At 35.1% G+C, this 19,614-nt stretch overlaps 1 protein-coding gene across 1 annotated transcript in view; it reads right to left on the bottom strand.

Moving 5' to 3' along the window:
• Positions 1–4,898: 4,898 nt before the first annotated feature.
• Positions 4,899–19,614, bottom strand: part of LOC121414731 (ras-related protein Rab-33B-like) — a 31,784-nt gene continuing 17,068 nt past the window's right edge. The window contains exon 2 of the mRNA XM_041607801.1: positions 4,899–6,165. Within this exon, the coding sequence (XP_041463735.1) occupies positions 5,683–6,165 (483 nt within the window). The 3' untranslated portion in view covers positions 4,899–5,682. The remainder of the gene's footprint in view (positions 6,166–19,614) is intronic.

A 19,614-nucleotide genomic window follows, 5' to 3' on the forward strand; every position in this document is an offset into this window, starting at 1 on the left:
TCCCCAAAATTTCACATGGGTGTACTTTTTAATAATACACCAGTCCTTCTAATGTAAAGCTCAATGATTGATTGTGGAACTGATCTTTAAGATTGATCATACACAATCAATTACAGAAATCAGTCACTTCGTGGGTGTTCATTTGAACTGTCATAATACCGGGGTAGTCAATTTTGGTCAAAAACTTGATATTTTGATATTATTGCAGAAAATGAAAGTACAAGTCCTATTCTTTTCATAACTAAATTTCTATGCAACAATTTATTTCAGTTTCTGAGATATGAGGGAATTTTCATGGCAATGACATACAAATTTTTAAACAGAATGCGCAAACCGTCATATGTGCCCATCGAACCCGCAGTGACTTTGCACATGAAAAGCGATATGACGTTTTGACTGACCGCACGCACTGAAATCGCAGTCCGGGTTGTTGTACCCCCTATGGCGCTTTTGTAGAGGGGAAATCGAAACCATTCAAACCAAAATTACAAGCATGTAGTTCTTTTGCAATATTTTCTCTGCTTCTTGGTTTGTGTTAAATAAGGATACCAATGTCAAGCAATTGTCTTTGTCATTCCAACCATGTATTCTTCTTGCAATGCATATGTTGTTAGGCTGGGGAACAAAGTGTGAAAATTATAGTAAACTTTGAAGTTGATTTTTCTCTGAAATGGGATTGCATCGTCGCATGTTTGACACAACGGTTTGCATGACCGCCGACGACATGATCAATCACTTTAAGCTTAATATTAAAGTGCAGAGAATATATTGTTTGAGCACAATTTTGAGAATATAATACAGGAGAGGGTTTTAAAACCCTCGGTGGGCAGCTCGTTAAGCCAAGTAGGAAGTATCGAGTTTAGAAACTTACTTGGTTTCAAGTCATCTTTCAAGTAGCACATATCACATGCCTTCATGAGAGGTTCTTTCTGCCCCCCCCCCCTCTTGCTCATATCATATCTCTTTAAAGGGGCACTGAACTCAAAACACAGTGGCCTGTATTCTGAAATCTGGTTAACTTTGAACTCTGGTCTAACGTTGTAGTTGGTTTAGCTTTGGCTAGCCAATCATGGCAGAAATCTTGTAAGGTACAAGTTCAAACCATCAGCTCAATTGACACTCAAACCATTGATAAATGTCTTGGAATAAAGAATGAAATTTAATCGACAATACTCTTTTATTCTGCATTCAAATAAATGGAAATGCTATATGCAGGCCTACCAACCTGTAAACATACAAAATTGGATTGATTCTTAACAAAGAAATGGCTTTACATAATATCTGGACAAAAAAGATTTTTTTTCTTTCCCTATTTGATATAATGTATATTGAAAATTTCCATAAAAGGAGTAGTTGGTAGGCCTAAAAAAAAATAATGAAAGCATGTGAGCACCGCTCATATAAGGAATCTAAAATATAAAAAAAAAATATTTTAGGCTTCCGATAATTTTAGAAAGAGATGACTAGACTTCAAAATATGGGCCAGTAAATTTCCTGCCATATACCTTCAGAAATATGCTACAGGTGAATGTTGATTATGAAGATATTAGTGATAATAATAGGCATTTATACAGCGCCATCTATCTAGAAATAACATGAGAATTTTGTTCTCATTTTGTTCTTTTTTAACGAATTTGGAAATAAATACTGAATTGAATTCCGAGGCGCATTGTTATTATCCTTACCCTGGCTTAACACGAGCTGCCTCTCAGCGCTCAGTGCATTCAAGTGGTAATGTGGGAAAATTTCCTGCAGAAGGAAAACATGCAATGGCTGGGAATCGAACTCACGTCCCTCTAGCTACTGAGCAGTTTATATTACACCCCTTACTTTAACTAAATGCCTGGGTTGCTGGGTATTTTAATGAGTTAACAAGATGTGATATCAAATTGTATGAAGTTTTTGAGATATAATTTCATGAGGAGAGCTTTACCATCAGTGCAGTGTCGGCTAACAAAATGATACCCTATTCATAAACCCATCCTCCAATTAGTCGCCTAGGAGTAATGCGGATAATTCAATAAAAATTGCGTTCACAAACTCCGAAAATAATCCGCACTATTTTTTACGAGGCCCGTCCTGAAAAAGGCGGATAATCGTCATGACAACTGGACACGCCCCCTCCGATGCCGTGGTGTTGGAAAAGGGTGACCTTGTGAGTTGTGACCGCACCATGGCAATTATCCGCATTATTTGGAAATGTGTTCATAAAGTCAAAATCTGGTCCCCATGCTGCTATTATGCGGATAATAGGAGCATAAAAATAATGCGGATAACTCTGGTCCTCCTCCGATTTTACGACCAAATTATGCTGCTATTAGCCGCATAATTGGGTTTATGAAAAGTGTATGAAATTCCAGTGCCTGCAACATAAATCCTTATAGCGATAGATATGGGGCTGATATTTACTACTGTCAATTTTAGGTTTAAACAATCAATTGAAAGTCATGTATTTCATTGCAAATTTGCAGTTGATTGTCAAATTGGTCCGCTTTAGTTAAAATTTATCAATCACTAGAAAATTTGCATCTGACATTTGCCATTGATTGCAAATATTTTCTTGCAACACTTCAGACAGATTCATCATTTGACAGTATGATAAAGCATACATGTAGTTTCTGACAGAGAGAAGATCCAAGGCCAATGTACTAGACACATTATTCCACAGGATTCCTTAGCTTTAATGATAATATAATGAGTCCACGACCCCCCCCCCAAGACTGCAATGCCATGATGGTGACTGTTAAGCTCATTATATTGCATTATTATGAAATATGAATTTCAAAGGTATAAAACATACTTAATTGAGACTATTGAAGCCCCACATTAATACGAACTAAAATATTCAGTAAATAAAACAGTCAAATATCACTCATGATGATATCAAGTTGAAAACTTTGCAGAGTGGATAAGAATATTACCACTATCGTCATTATACTACTTGTATTGCAGCCAGGTAACAGATCTCTATATGCTATTCTTTACCATCTTCTCAATATTCAAATTATTCATTCACTTTGTATTATGTACTGAAAGTTGGAGGGCAAAAAAGGAACAAAATTATCATCTTAGTCTGTTTACTTAATACACTTTACTGCTCTATTTAAAAAAAAATTCATAGCTGATCATCCAAAAACAGAATCAGAGATCACAAGAATCTATTCAGGAAAATCCCACAAAATTAAGGATGGAAGTCTTCTTTCACAAAGTTAACCAACAACCTACCAAACCTGTCCGCCATTTACATTCCACTTGGTCAATTTCTATTTGTCTATTCAATCCAAACGGACCGTGAAATAGGATCCATCACAACACAGATTTTATAAATGACCACAGTTCATGGGCAGGGGCACTATAACCATGGACTTGGGATGAATAAACGATATAATTGCCTGGGTATCATGGCACCAAAATTGCCTACATGAACTTTAAAAGATTTTTTTTTGAACAATTTTGTCAAGTTGGAGTTAGATAGAGAAAGAGAGAGAGACACACACAGACAGACAGATAGGGAGAGGCAGGGGTGGGGGGAATTGATTTGTACCAATTAAGAAAGGGGATGCAGACTGCATTTAAATAACAAGAGTCCTTAATAATTTCAAATTTAGTCCGAAACAAGGAAATTTAATTTACATGTAAAAATTTACTGCATCACCCCAGCACTTAAAACTCCAAGTCATCAAGCTTCTTTGCATTCGACAATGTAACTTTTAATATATATCCTTGACTTTTGTACCGTCATGTTGCCGTACCTACTTATACTCAACTGGTATTTTTCATTTAATATTCCAATAGCTATATTACAGTCTTCAATTGACTACTTTCATATTTGTACATGTATGTATGCACAGCATGCACATTAATTTGGCATATGAAAGTAAAAATTTCCCCATTTTGGCAACGTCTTGCTCTTGCATTGTCATGATTTTGACCACATCCCGTTTCCAGATTGCTCAGATCATCTTTATAGGCTTCCTCTCCAGGGTACATGTGAAAGAACATTTCTGATTGGTTGTCGGTCAATCTTTTCAGTAAAATGTGCAAGTAACAATCATCATGATTGGCCATTGCCTCATGCAATGTAAATTTTCATGACTCATTCAAGTCATAACATTATTTTGCATTTGTAAACTGAACATTATTAAATATCATACAAAGCAGAATTAGTGACAATGATTGTTAAAATGTTATGTACATGTATATAAAGTATTTCTACAGTTATTAGAGATAATCATCTTACATTACTTCTGTTTAGAGGAAGTAAATGAATTGAATTGATGCTTCCTAATGTGAGTTATATCATTATCTAATGGGCAAAGTAGTTCAATGTACATGTACATTTAATTTCGAGAAGGTTGGAGAGCGTGAATTACATGTAAAGGACTATATGAGGACTATTCAAAGGCTCATGTTTACTTTCAAGGTCTCAATACAGAAGAAAAGGCTGCCATTATGCTACATTGAAACTATTCAACTGATCACAAAAAACTATTTGGGTGAAAGAAACAGAACAGCGAATGAATATCAGACTAATGGTCTGTTTAATATTAATTTTCAAATTCAAACAGCAACATGAATCATGATTGAAAAAAAAAACAAGTCAATTACAAAACACAGAACACAAACACGATCAGTGGTGCTCTGTTTAGTGTCAAAATTATCTATCGATTGTCTTTAAATTTCCCACTTTTGTAAGTGCAGCATTTAGTGCGCAGTTTGACCCATCACCAGAAAGGTCAATGCTGGCACTTGCTTGTGTAGGCTTCCACTGCCAGAGCAAATTTAGAGATGATTCAAATTCAAAGACCTAATCTTGTTCAACATCGCAATCGCGACGCTGAAGGTCGTAAACTCTGAGCTGATCGCGTTTACAAACACATCTTTTTTTACACCGTAAGTTTAAAGTTTCCCCCGAATCATGATTTGAAAGAAATCTACTTTAACAACCGGGAATGGAGGACATTGAACGCACCCTTTGTTTCTCATTATATCCATCTTTTGTAATCACGTTTTCAATCATGATTCATGTTGCCATTGGATTTGGAAACCGACATTGAACACACCCCAAAACAAATGTTGTGAAGTACATGTATATCAAAGTGATAGTGTAGGATATTGTCAAGTGTTTTATGGCAGTTGTGTTGTGATGTAGATGAATATATTTTTTTTATAAAGAGTATGAATTTTATCCAGCTAAATTTTCAATTTTACTGATAATACTGTTTACATTACAAATGATAATTTTGCAAAAAATGTAAGCTATAAAATTATATCATATACACTCCTATAAAATAAATGGCAATACCAAAAGTAATGAAAAGATAATAATTTAAAAGACCATATACAACCCTGCCTATAAATAAATACCTCTAAAGACTGATTGATACTAAATATTTCATTTAAAGCTGAGATAGTTCACAATCTTAAAAAAAATAACACCCTCTTTTCCTTTTAACATTCTTTGCAAATATAGTGCAACATTTGAATGACAGAGATTCAGAACAGAACAACATACATAATTTATTATAATTCATCTTCTAGCTCTCATATATACAATTAATAATATATCTCCAACTATTTACAAGAACTGCTTCTGAAAAAACAGTCATAATTACTGCACTTTAGGATCTTTGAAGTTGTCGAGAATTGTGACGCGTTCGTCGAGGAGTCGCTGCTGCGTCACTAGCAAGCACAAGAGCTTTCCGGCGGAAGGTCTTCGTCTCCGTCGATCTCATCTTTATTTGGTCGAAGCTTGATCGATTTGCCTCTTGAATCCGGGGAATCAAACTTTGGAGGCATCAAAGGCTTATGGTCTCTCAGTTTATGGGCCAAGGTCATAAAAATGTTAGTGATCTTGTCCCCCTCTTCCTCCAACTTTGCAGACGTTTCGAAGAATGGCATGTTGTTGGCGTCTGAGAACTTCTGGGCGATGCCCGACGTGACCACCTTCCTGTCCGACATGTCGCATTTGTTTCCGACGAGGACACGGGGCGTTTCCGGAGATAGCGAGTGTCTGTCGCATTCATCTATCCATGTTGGCAAGCTCTCAAATGTACTCATTTTCGTGACATCATAAACAAAGATGACAGCATGAACATTTCGATAGTAGTGCTGGACCATGCTCTTGCGGAATCTCTCCTGGCCCGCTGTGTCCCATAATTGTAACTGCAGAGGGAGATAAAAAAGATAGACAAGTAAAAATTTAATCATTGAAAAAACAATGTCTCAAAAAAACTATACACTTTTGAAATGGCTACCAAACAAAAGGCAAAAGCGATTTTATGTCTCGCCCACTTATGAAAATAACCAGAAATATCGTGATTTGCGAGGGCACGCAACAGAATTGTATCAAAACTTCATTGTGAAATGACTGGGATGGAATAACATTTGTCATAAGAGCCTTGTACGTAAACTTTAATGTTGACCTGAAAATGATCTTTGACCTTACCATGTAACCTCCAACTGCAGCATAACATGCAGGTCGCCTAAGTACATCTACCACCAAAGTTTGGTTGAAAAGTGACTTACGGTTGCGAAGTTAGGTGTCATAAGAGAGTCTTGCATGTAAACTTTAACGTTGACCTCAAAATGACCTTTGACCTTACCATGTGACCTCAGACTGCAGCATAACATGCAGGTCCCCCAAGTTCATCTACTCTTCAAGTTTGGTTGAAAAACGACTTTCGGTTGTGGAGTTATGTGTCATTACAGGTTTGTGACAGACGGACGACATTTGGATCCCTAAGTCTCGCCTTTTCCTCTGGTGGGCGAGATAAAAACTGAAAGGCTAATTTCCTGGTCACCCTAGCAAAGGCTAGTCTCTCAAGGGGGGGATAGAGAGAGAGAGAGGGGTGTATTATGTTGACCCTTATCCCATCATACTACCCGTACTTCCCCACCCAAGTCCTATCTCATCCCTATTCTGACTTCCATGATTCCTGCCCAGCCTAATTTCCATACCCTTTGTTTAAAGTGGGTAGTGCTCACTCAAGCATGAATACTTTTCCAACTTTTTTGTGTAATCTAAAATATTGATCTTATTGGCTTTCCATATACATGTAGGTATTTTCCCCCAAAGTGACATAGTTTTTGTTAATCATATCAATCTAAAATATTTCTTGCAATATTTTATTTATAACTCTGATATCAGTTCAATTAAACTGTAGAATAATAAAAAGACTACCATTTAGAAAAGATAAATTGCGGAATGAAAGTAAATGAATGTTAAAGATATTTTTGTTGCAATCATTAGATCCAAAAATAACTCTGCTACATGACATACTGTAGCTACAAGTCGAGTAGATATATACATGTGTCGTCTACTGCTGATAGCATCACATGACCTGTGTGGAATGCAGGAGCATGACACCAATCATTAATCAAATGCATCCTGTATGGTAGGGAGGATAAATTGCCACTTGGTCTACTTTCCATTTGACTTGATCCTATATACACTTTTGCACCCTAAATGAAAGACTGGTAGCAAATTTTAGGGTGTAATTTTGCACCCTAAGAGGAGAAAAGGTGCAAGAATGCATTTTCAACACTAAACGGTGCACCGCTTATAGTGTTTGTGTTCAGTATTTTGGAATTTTCAATCATGATTCATGTTGCTGTTTAAATTTGAAAATCAACATTGAACAAATCCTTTGTCTCAGTGGGTCTGTGAGGCTTTTTATTGGACATTATTTCCACAGATATACTCTCTGAATTCCTTAGATTTAAACAGATTGCATTCAGGAACCAATCCAAAGTTGGATTGAAGCTTTCAATCTAATTGATTTAGAATTCAATCGTATTCGATTGAAATTTTCGATCCTATTTAGGATTGGTCCCTGAATATTTTAGATTGACTTTCAATCTACAGAATTAACAGAGTAGAAATTCTTACTCTTTTCTTGATTCTGCTATTTCAATGTTTTAATTCATAAAATCCAAATCACCAGGCTTGTGCTAATAAAGCAAGAAATGATTCCATTTCTTGTAAAACCTCAGTGTAAAAATGAAAATATAAAATCAAGAATTGTAAACTAAAAAAAATATGTTTGCATGCCTGTTATTTGTACATGTACAGGTATCTGCAAAATAATTGAAATACTGTACACCCCAAAAAAATGTGATCACCTAGAAGTACAAGTACAGATTACCAAATTTCACTGCGAAAACAGTTTCCTGACCAAAATGTGTGCTAACTTTGGCTTTAACCTTTGCATAATATGAAACTTGAAACCACAAACCTGTCACCAAGCTAAACCACAGTAGCTCATCTCCTCAAATATCTAGGGTTTATAACTACAGTCTGTGGCTAGGTTTACACAAAAGCATATATTCTGATTATAACTCAACCCGTTTCACACATACATATAAATGTACCTATGATAATCTAAAATAATTTTCGTGTAACAAAATAAGAAAGGGAAAGCGGGGACAGGACATCAGTAGCTGATCTATTGAACATTCACAACAACATGGATAACTGTTTTCACCTGATGTACATGTAACTAAACTTTATAAAATTAAATAAATTCATTATTTTTTAGCAGATTTTGACGAGGTTTTCAGAATCTTGGTTGATGAATTTTGCTTGTTGAATTAATTTCATTTCATATATCAATATATTTTCAGCCTGGTGTACCTGTTATTGAAGTAAACAAGACGTCAGGCAGAGTATGCCAAATGACATGCATAGTGGTAAATAAAATGTCATATGAACATATACATGTACATTGTATATAGCTCTGCATAACTCAACAACATGACTTAAAGTGCCATATGAACATTGTCACAGCTGGATAACTCACCAACATGACTACAATGTCATTAAAGAGCCATGTGAACATTGCCATGGACCTGTCTTCACTTATGTTATCAAATGACATGTCACAAGAGAGAAAGTGAGGCAATGGAGAGGAATAGAGATGACACCTGTTCAAACAATATTGAGCGGCACCATCAGTATGTTACACTTAACATGAATGGTCGAATATTGGAACTGACTGACAGCAAATTATTGGAGTACAAAATGGTAAAAATTACACATCTTCTGATATGAAAAAAGCAGCTGAACTATTAAAGGATAAGGTTTTCCTTTTGCTCAGTCGATCATAGCCTGCATCAAAGTGCATCATTGACTAGAACACTAACAGGCATACATCACAAAATTTAAATTATAAAACAAGAAATCATTTGGTGGATAAACAAATATTGTCACTGTACTGTCTGTGTAAAGATACATAAAGTGCATATACATGTATACCTATTGTCAATGACAACAAAAAACATCTTTCAAAAGCAGTCTTTGCAAATTTAGCATTGGATGATTTTCCACCTCACCAGCTAAAGAATATATCATGAACAGGCCATTGCCAATGATACATAGATCATTGGCTATATAAAATATCTTTTGCCTCATTAGCTTCTGGGAATGGTATTCCTCGTGGCGGTGCGGCACCAGCCTGAGCTTACTCAATCTCGATTTTAGCCTGATCGGCCCTCTTCGCGATTAATCTCGAGAATCAAGATACCCCAGCCTCCAAAATCGCAAGAAGAGCGATTCCTGCTCGAGCGAGGCATCGATGCATTATGGTCTGACGCCGTGAAAAAATAATCCAGAGTGCGTCTGTACCTGCAAATTAACGGGATAGTCAATGCAATCTCGATATTGATCCTACAAACTAGCGCGATAATTGCTAATTGTGTCTCTATCACAAATAATCTCAAGATTGTTTAGATCAGATAATTTGCCATATCAGAAATAGCACACTAATTTGGAATCAACTGTAAAAAAAAAAGTTCTACGATAATTGCTAAGTTTTGTGTTAGGCCCCAGATCTTCTTTTCCTCATTTAAGATGCTCTTTAAAAGCATCATACATACAGGATATTAATCTTGAATTACATGTATAATAAAAATACATGAAGAAATCAACATCTCTTTTCATGAAACAATAAGTAACATTTTCAAAGTCTAGTTTGGCATGCATGACATGTACTAACACTATTGATACATTGTACATGTATCTTTCTTGTTCAATCTATATTTGTTAAGGGAAAAATCTTATGAACAAGATCATTCAAAGAGCAACCAAGATAAAGGAAAAAGAAAATAATGAAATAACTAAAACAGTAAATTCATTTTATTTGGCTTTTTCAATCATATTGAGTTTCTCTATTAAGGCAACCATGCATGAAAAACAAAAGCCCACAGCAAGAGAACAAATGACGGAACCAGCAAACCTAGATCAGGCATGACCTTCACATTGACTTTCATATTGGGCCGAGCTTCCTTTGATGACATCAGAAAAACAAGGATCGTCTAGGCCTACGCTGCAATACTGAAAGGTCATCAAACTATTTGTCAAATGCCATTTGCACAATAGTTATTCTTCACTACAATACATGTAAACGTAAACATGTAAACATACATGTAGAAGAGCGTTTAATTTTGTTGGAAAATTCCACCATTGGATGTTTTTCCCTGGCTAACACAATCCTATCCTTTAGACCTGCATGACAACACTTTCTATTAAATTTGTAACATTTAATGTTATGTCCAGACTCCAGCAAGTATCAGACCAGATAAATATATTCCATTTCATGACTGTGAAGTTCTACCAATGTAATTTCAGCTTCACAGTATATTTTCCAAACTCACGTACAGGATTGCTAAAATCAAAATCAAATCCCCCAATATGCATTATGCATATGACAAAATTATATACCTAATTCAATACAAACTACATGTACATGTACCTGAATGTTTCTGAAACAATGTTCATGCATATCAGTTAATAAACAAAGAGTTTAGAGAAACAGCCAAGAAAAAAAGGTGAATTGAATGTTGATTGCAAATATTTATAGCAATCAGACAAGGAGATATTTATTCACTGATGCACATAGTGAATGATGAATGTTGCAAAATGTCACAATCACGCTCTGAAATTAGTAACTAGACAACAAGTGAGCTATTCCCAACCTACCAGCTAAAAATCTATTTCAATGGATTAGATATAGACCAAGAATTAATGGTATCCACTTCCATCAAATATACATTTATGGTGCCCTAGAATAGTCAATTTATTGCCGCTGAGGTACAGTCCTAATCATTACATTTTTATTGTCTCAATCATGCTTGTTCAGCAGGACAAATTACAAATATGTCTGTCAGCAATGAGAGTATTCAACTTCTGAGCTCCACACTGAAAATACAGTAAAATTCATCCAAATGCGTAATAAAACAGACATTAATAAAAAGGGAGGGGTGGGGCTACTTTTCATAATCTACTCCCAAAAGCTGTAACGTTGGATAGATATTGCAGTGAATGGGGACGTTCCAGGGCACTTGTTTCATTTTTTCCAGGGCTCTTTTGATCTTTTCACTTTCAGCTGTGAAAATGAGCAGAGCCCCTGTGGTATCCATATATATTCCTGTGTTACAAAATAATGCTATTGAATTTTAACTGACAGACCATAGGTCACTATAAGTATAAGCATCTTTCTAACCAATTAGAAATAATAAATTTTACACTGTCAGTATACTGGTCCTTTCTTTTGAATTATATATTTTCATCACTAAGTTAATTTCAGGTTTGAAAAGATGACCCAAAACACAATCATCTCCTTCTATTTTCTCTTGCTTATTGTGTAACCTCTTTACAGTAGTTCGAGCCTTAAACAATTAACTTAAAAATACCAACAAGAAGCTAGAAGTGTGCAGTTCTCACAAATGTGACACCTTTTAATCAGGTCAAGATCACACAGGTACAAGGCAAGATTTCTGAAATTCAGAATATGAAGTATTACAGCGTACATGTCAATAAAAACAATGGAGTGTTTGTGCGATGGATGTATTGCATGTACATGTATTTTGGTCTGCATCAATTGCCTGTTCAATTGTATTGAACAAAGAACCTAAATCCAACGAATAACCTATGGCATGCATAAAATATAATGCTTACAACAATGAATGCAATGCGATGCGCGACATCGAGCGCAATGATTCTTTGTCATCATTATGAACTATAAGTCCCATTTCTTTGATCAAATTGATCTTGTGAGACCATAATTGTGTTATGAATTTCTCAATCACTTTTTTTTTTGGGGGGGGGGGGTGGGATAGATAATAATACTTGACTTTATTTCATGGAATTTACCAGAAATTTTCAACTCAGTATATATTCCACTTATCTGCGATTCATGGAATGTTGGCCCCTACTCATGGAATATCTCTGGTGTTACATTCTGAGCTATCCAATATACGATAATATAAATATTCCATGATGCAATTTAATTACAGATACTGTTCATGTACCTGGGTATTGCATGTAAAATGTGATTGAATGAATAGTGGAGAGAAAGCACACTAATTTAATAAAATAGGAAATGAAGTTCATACATGTACTGTCAAATGTCATCACTGGTAGCTGTTGTTAGCATTTTCATTATTCTCCTCGCTACATATATTTCTACACACGGAATTGTCCTATAAACATGTACGTGCCACTAGTCATATCTCCTGAAAATTATGTACATGTACATGTAGATCACAGCAATAGATTAAAATAAGGGTAACTAGATGTATGTGTACTATAGAAAAGGGATCATCATTTTAATCATCATGGATAGCTAAAATCGAGACTACAAATCCTACCTGCATATAAATATACCATCTAATATTCTCTCAAAATTATACTTTAAAGAAAATTGAAGGTTCAAAAGACTGGTTTACTATTCTCATTTATCAATATTTCTCATCAATAATTATTTCATTAAACTTTTACTAATATTATATCAAGCCTATCGATGTCATTAGCTTTTAACAATTACATGTAAAATATAATCCAATCAGCACTTGTTCATGTTGCTACATGTATGTCTTTGAAACTCAACAAGCTTCAGGTTGGCAAGAATAACAGTTTTTTGTTTCATTTTGTTTCCATGCATGCACATGTACATGTACTGTACTAAAAACATGAATTTTGGACAATCATTTTAAAAGTTCTTGAACCATGGAAAGAATTAAATGGGGGCTCTGAGAAATCTGCCCCTGAAATGTCCCCAAAGGCCCTTGAAAACTAAAATGAATTACAAAACCAGAAAATGGCAAAAAATAGTACAATAAAATAGAAATACTAGAAAATGGTGTACATTACAATCAGTGAAGGATAAAAACAAGTAAACATGTAAGTGGATCATACAATCAGCTGCAAGTTAACATTTGTAATTATCTAAAAACAGGCATGCTCTCCTTCCCACTTCCTTGCACAAGCAACAGTTTTCACTTACATGTATTCACAAAGGGCAACATTATTATGTCACTTATCAAGAAGCCACCGCTCCACATCTATTTCATTAGCCAACGCTATGACAGGCCGGAGTGAATTAATGTAGGAAAATTTGCCTGAATATGTCCGCAAGCAACATCTGGATCAACACCCTAAAGAGGGAATGTGATTGTAAATGTCACAGACAGGGGGGATGGTCGAGAGTCAAGCCGATCTGTCCCATTTCAGAGCGCAGCCAAGGCAATTTGTTACAACGTAATTTATGACATGGATCAAATCAAATGTAAATTGGCCAACGTGCATTCATTGTACTTCAATAACAAACCGATTTGAGTGATTTATTAGGAAACTGCATCCATGCAACGATTCAGTAAATGACAAGATACACATCTGAGAAAAGTCGTTTCTGACTTGTGATTATGGAAGGATATGCATGCATAAGGAAATTAATGAGCACAATGTAATATCTAAATACTCTGATGATTTTCCTGCTGCTTTTAATACATGTACACGCATTCTGTATGCATACATGTTTAATTAAGAAACAAAATGTGCCTCGATTGTTTAATAATCTTTATTTCTGTGATATATATATTTTTGTTTGTTTCGTACAACATACATGTACATGTACATGTACATGTACATGTATATGATTCAAATTAATTAGAGAATTTTGAAAAAATATAATTAATTGCTACACACAATTAATTTGGAAAAAGTGCAATAAATGAAGCCCCAATAACAAAGTACATGCACAAACACTTGTATACATGTAGTCTTTAAAGCCTCTTGTGCAATAATGTGCAGATAAAAAAAATTGACTTTTGCCTATATAAGTACCATACATTTAAAGCTGACACAAAGATTGAATAAATACTTGCACTGTGCATGGGTTCACAGCAAAACACAGATACATGTATCTCTTCTGATAACAGTTGGAAACACTGATTACCTTTAAACCGAGATGGATTTGTATGTACAGTACGGTTTGGGCATGGTTAACCAAGCTGCGCAAAGCCCGTTCCTACCCATTACACTGATTCTCCCTTTGCGCATAGCTGTCAACAAACGCCACAGAGCCCCGTCATGACTTGGTGAATGCTGACGAGACCTCGAGTCACATGACCCCACCAGGCCAGACATAGGAAGTGGGTCACCATGGCAACCGAGGGAATTGGAAGATGTCATACTCCCAAGGCTATTACACTCCCATTTCGTCCGGGAGGTACGGGAAGGGGGAGGGGAGGTGGTTGACTTTGCACAGAATCAAGAATGTCACTGATGATTATGAGGATGCCGGTGACTGACGCCACCTACATGTAATGTGAACTCTCAAACATAATCCCTGCCACAAAAAGAAAATTGCAAATTGGAGCGATAGCAGTTCCTCTCTGCCACACTTGGTAGAAGCATGCAATTCTTACTATAAAGGAACTTCTTTCATGTACTTGAAAAAAAAAACAGAACGATATATCATTTTTAAAATTGACAGCTGCATTGCTTGCTTTATTAAAAACATCTGATAGGTTGGAAGACAGGTACATGCACATGTAAGTGTTCACACAACTAGTGGACTGACAGCTTTACATCCTCTCTGGGAGACATAATCAACAGGATAAATGTAATAAAATTCCATCTTTTTCAGTTAAAAATGGCCCTTTTTTGTACCCCTCGGACATGACACTCAGGAAAAAAGTTTCCTTTGATACCCTTGTATATTGGACAACTCCTTCATTGCTTGATCCAAGTTTGCTTTAAAAGTTTTATGTGACCAGTTTCTTTCATCTTTTATCAAAACAAGCTTCAAATATTAAAATGGAGAGGCATTCAAATTTGATTTAAAACCCCCAATATCTACACTGTTAAAAAAACCCCTGATTTAACAGAAAAAAACAAGACTTTGCAGAAAGCAATAACAGAATCATTCTGTAAATTCATAAAACAGGAATTTTTCTGCAATTTAACAGAACAGGTCTGTTAAAAAGGGGGAAAAGGGTGTTTTATTCAAGGAAATTTGTAAGGTTCCATACAACAAATACCAATATCCTGTAATTTTATATGATATAATGTAAGATTACTCAATCTGGTAAGATTACAGGTGTTCTTGAGACTCTGCTGCAGGAATTTTTTTTTATTTTAAGGATACTAAAAAAGAATGTCTATTTTTGTTACCTTAAACAGTTCATGCACAGAAACATGCACTCATGGCACTGCTAGATAGAATCTTCATGTTGATGACAAGTATGGTATTAAACACAATGCGATATAGACCGCTCTTAATACATGTACATACAAGATTCAGCATCACATTAAAGTTGAGTAAAAAAAACTATGGAGCATTCCATGAAATCAATAGTCAGAGACTTACAACTGTTATAAGCTACTGAAATCCTTGCTTCTGATTTGCTAAGGGCACATCTGTCAGTAAAAATCACTGACAAGATGCTTCATGAAACAGTCCTAAGAAGCTTCCTAATAAATTTTCTCTAAAGCTTCTTCACTGGCTGTCTGGCTATCCAACTAAGATATGAACTCACTTTAAAGCTCACATTCAAAATCAGTGACACAGACGTTGGTTCAATAAATCAAGGTCAAATAATTCATTTATGAGGAGCTATATGTAAATTTGGTACAAACATGCCAACAGTAGCTACAATGTACATGTATTCAATTAACCAACTCATTTGGCATTCAGATGTTTAAACCTGTTTGGTGATGAATTATACAACATATTTCTTGCACAGACAAAACAAGGCTAAAGTTAAAACCTTTCTTTAAAGTGTTTAAATGCCCCCAGAAAAAAAATGTCACTCACTCTCATAATGAACACCATAATCGTCATCATTACTATCATCATCACCAACATCACCATCATCATCATCATCATCATGACCATCAGTATCATTACCACCACCACCACCACCACCACCACCACCACCACCACCACCACCACCACCATCATCATCATCATCATCATCATCATCATCATCATCATCATCATCATCATCACCATCATCATCATCATCATCATCATCATCATCATCATCATCATCATCATCATCATCATCATCATCATCATCATCATCATCATCATCATCATCATCACCATCATCATCACTATCATCATTTGGCAACAGGAAAAACTAGCAAAACGGTGTACTTCAGTGATTTTATGATTTTCTACTCCTTATAAAAGATGACACACACAGAGTTTTATCACTTTTATGCCTTTCCCAAGTAATGAGCTCATTAGGATAATAATAACAGCCACTATTGACTATTGGCTTGGGGAAAATGTGATAAAAAAATGCCAACCTTTATGTTAAATGTCATCTTTCACTTCAGTCATAAAATGCAAATTGACTGGACTTCCCATTTAGCCAATTGAAGGGCTATTCCTATCTCGTTACTATGGAAACAGTGGCAGGTGACGTAGAGAACATCTCACAAGAAGCATTTCTCATCCTTCATCAATCCCATTCAAATACTACATGCATGACAGCCCATTTTACTCTTCTAGTTTCTACCTATTAATCTGGGGGATGTACATGTAATTCTCCATATCAATGTATAAAATTATGCTATACCGTAGCTTATCATAATCTCAACCAACAAAACACATTCATACATGTTCAATTCACATAATTATGGATCCTTTTGAGCATGAGAATTTCATCAAAATCGGATAACAAATAACAAAGTTATTGAATTTTTAAGTTTAGCAATATTTTGTGAAAACAGTCATCATGAATATTCATTAGGTGGGCTGATGATGTCACATCCCCACTTGTTCTTTTGTATTTTATTACATGTATATGAAATCAGGTTTATTCAAATTTTGTCCTCCAAGAACTAAAAAAATTGGATTGACAACTGATTTAGTGCACTGTGCATTAGATATTTATTGCTGCAACTTAATACTTCATTATATTAAAGGAAACATATAATTCACACAAGTATGTAATAATGAAAAAATTATGATTTTATGTAATAACATAAGAAAAAGGAAAGTGGGGATGTGACATCATAAGCCGACCTAATGAATATTCATGACTACTGTTTTCACAAAATATTGCTAAACTTTAAACTACAATAACTTTATTACTTGTTATCCGATTTCGAGGATATTTTCGGCATTTTGCTCAGTGAATTCTACTCTATGTATTAAGATATGAATATTTTCAGCCCGGACCATCCCTTTAAATATAAACCCAGCAACTGGCCAATACAATTAGGATGTATTGCAAATGGCCAGCTTAAATACACTTGGAAACAAATCATCAAATAAATTATTCAGGACACTTTTTTATCCACTAATGGATACAACCGGAGGAGCTGAAAGGAAAATGGGGGAAAACCTTCAAGGAAGTTTATAACCTTCCTGCCCTTTACAAAGATTCCCTCTTGGTGAAGAAAATCTCTGCGGTTATTCAAGTTTGCATATTGCAACCTTTAAAAATGAGGATAATCTCCCTTGTGGACCTATCCATAATGCATCTACTCATCTTAATTTTGGGAGCAGCTCAGCAGTCATTAATCAATTTTTGACTAATTCATTTTTAAGAGCAACCTTAACGATCTTCTTAGAATTGCCCATCAGTATTAAAGTATAACATGAACATTAATTTGTCATTATTTCTGTTGTTTGACAAGTACTCACAAAACAAGTAGAAAATAAACATCATTTTAAAATCTCTTTACAAAAAATCCTTGTAAAAAAGAAGAAAAATTGTCCATTATCATTGAAATAAGGAAAAGAATTACACAAGAAATTGAGCAATGTCATCCACAAAATGCATAACGGAGCACTGAAAAATACTTTTAAACTGTCTACACAAGATTGTATGTGAGGGTTGGGGTACACTGTATAAACGTATTACAAATCATGTTGTCAGAAGATAAAATACAAAAAGCACAGTTAAATGTTGCTTGAAGGGTAGCCTAGAAAATTCATCAACTTCCCTGATTGAAATTTTTAAAAAGCCTTTAATATTGGGACATGGAGAAGCAATCAATCTCCCCTCTGCCTTGTATTTCCTATGCTAAAAGGGAGCTGATCTAAACACAGTTGCAGTGCATCCATCATTACCTTTATGACTGATTAACGTTTTTCGTCCAAAGACATTTCATCTCTACACCGACTGTACAAATGCAAACTTCTTGACCAAGGCATATTCACATCTGCACAAACATGAAAATATCTGAAAATTTTCAAAACTTATTCCATAATCAAAACATGTGATCATTTTTTTCAAATTCACACTAACTGGTTAAGATACAATTACTGTATCGTAAGTTGAGCCAGTAACAGAAAAATTAAATAGGGGCTGAGGGTGAGTTCGCCACTAAAATGATCAAAACAGCCCTGGTAAATCCCCAAGTAATTTACAAATTCACGCTTATGCAATGATCCAGAATCAGGTAGTTTACTGTGAAAAGTAGCCTCTGAAAATTAGATTTTTTTAAAAATCCTGGTACATATTATTCTGTTGTCTCACATTAAAGTTCTAGAAATTCACGTTCACACACAAAAAAATCATAAATCCCCACAAGAGTTCTTGATACTTGCTTTCACACTGGAAGACATATTAAAGTACAAGTACTTGTTTTTTTTTTAAATTAAAGTGGATTTCCCAATCAGAAAATTTTTAGTGATTGGGTGATAGTGCCTATACTACATGTATATACTATGCTGTTAATAAAATGGGTCAGCATTAGATATGACATATACTTGCCACAGTTGGTAATGACTAGATTTGGTGGCTGCATATACATTCAAAGAACACAATAGATACTAATGCATATGCATTTAATTCTTCTTGAAAAGCTGATGATGAACAATTTATTTTATACAGAAACCTGGATATGGTTCATTCATCCATCAAAACACTGCCGATAGGACTATGAACTACATAATTTATCATTTATGAATGTAACAGCCATGTGCTAATGATGATGGATCACTGAATTTAATAGTAGTCAACCCGAAACAAGAATTTCACAACACAAATCCAAATGAGGTGGTGACTGAAATAAGAAATCAATCAAAAATCAATTGGGAAAAGATAGCTCAAAATGATTTTGAACTTGGTCAGTTGCTTTCCCAATGAAGGAAAACCAGCCATGATTGGCATCAATAAATGCAGAAAACTGAGAGGTGTATTTTGCATAATTATCCTAAAGTTGCAGGCATTGAACAACTTGTTCCCTTAAGGATTAATTTTGAAATGAAAATCATGAAGTTATCAACTAAAATGTACTTTTTTGTGAAATAACTAAAATGTACCTTTTTGTGAAATCAGTATAGGGAAAGGCGGGGTAAGTTGTGACAC

This window comes from Lytechinus variegatus, chromosome 1 (genome assembly GCF_018143015.1).
Source record: "Lytechinus variegatus isolate NC3 chromosome 1, Lvar_3.0, whole genome shotgun sequence".
NCBI lineage: Eukaryota > Metazoa > Echinodermata > Echinoidea > Temnopleuroida > Toxopneustidae > Lytechinus > Lytechinus variegatus.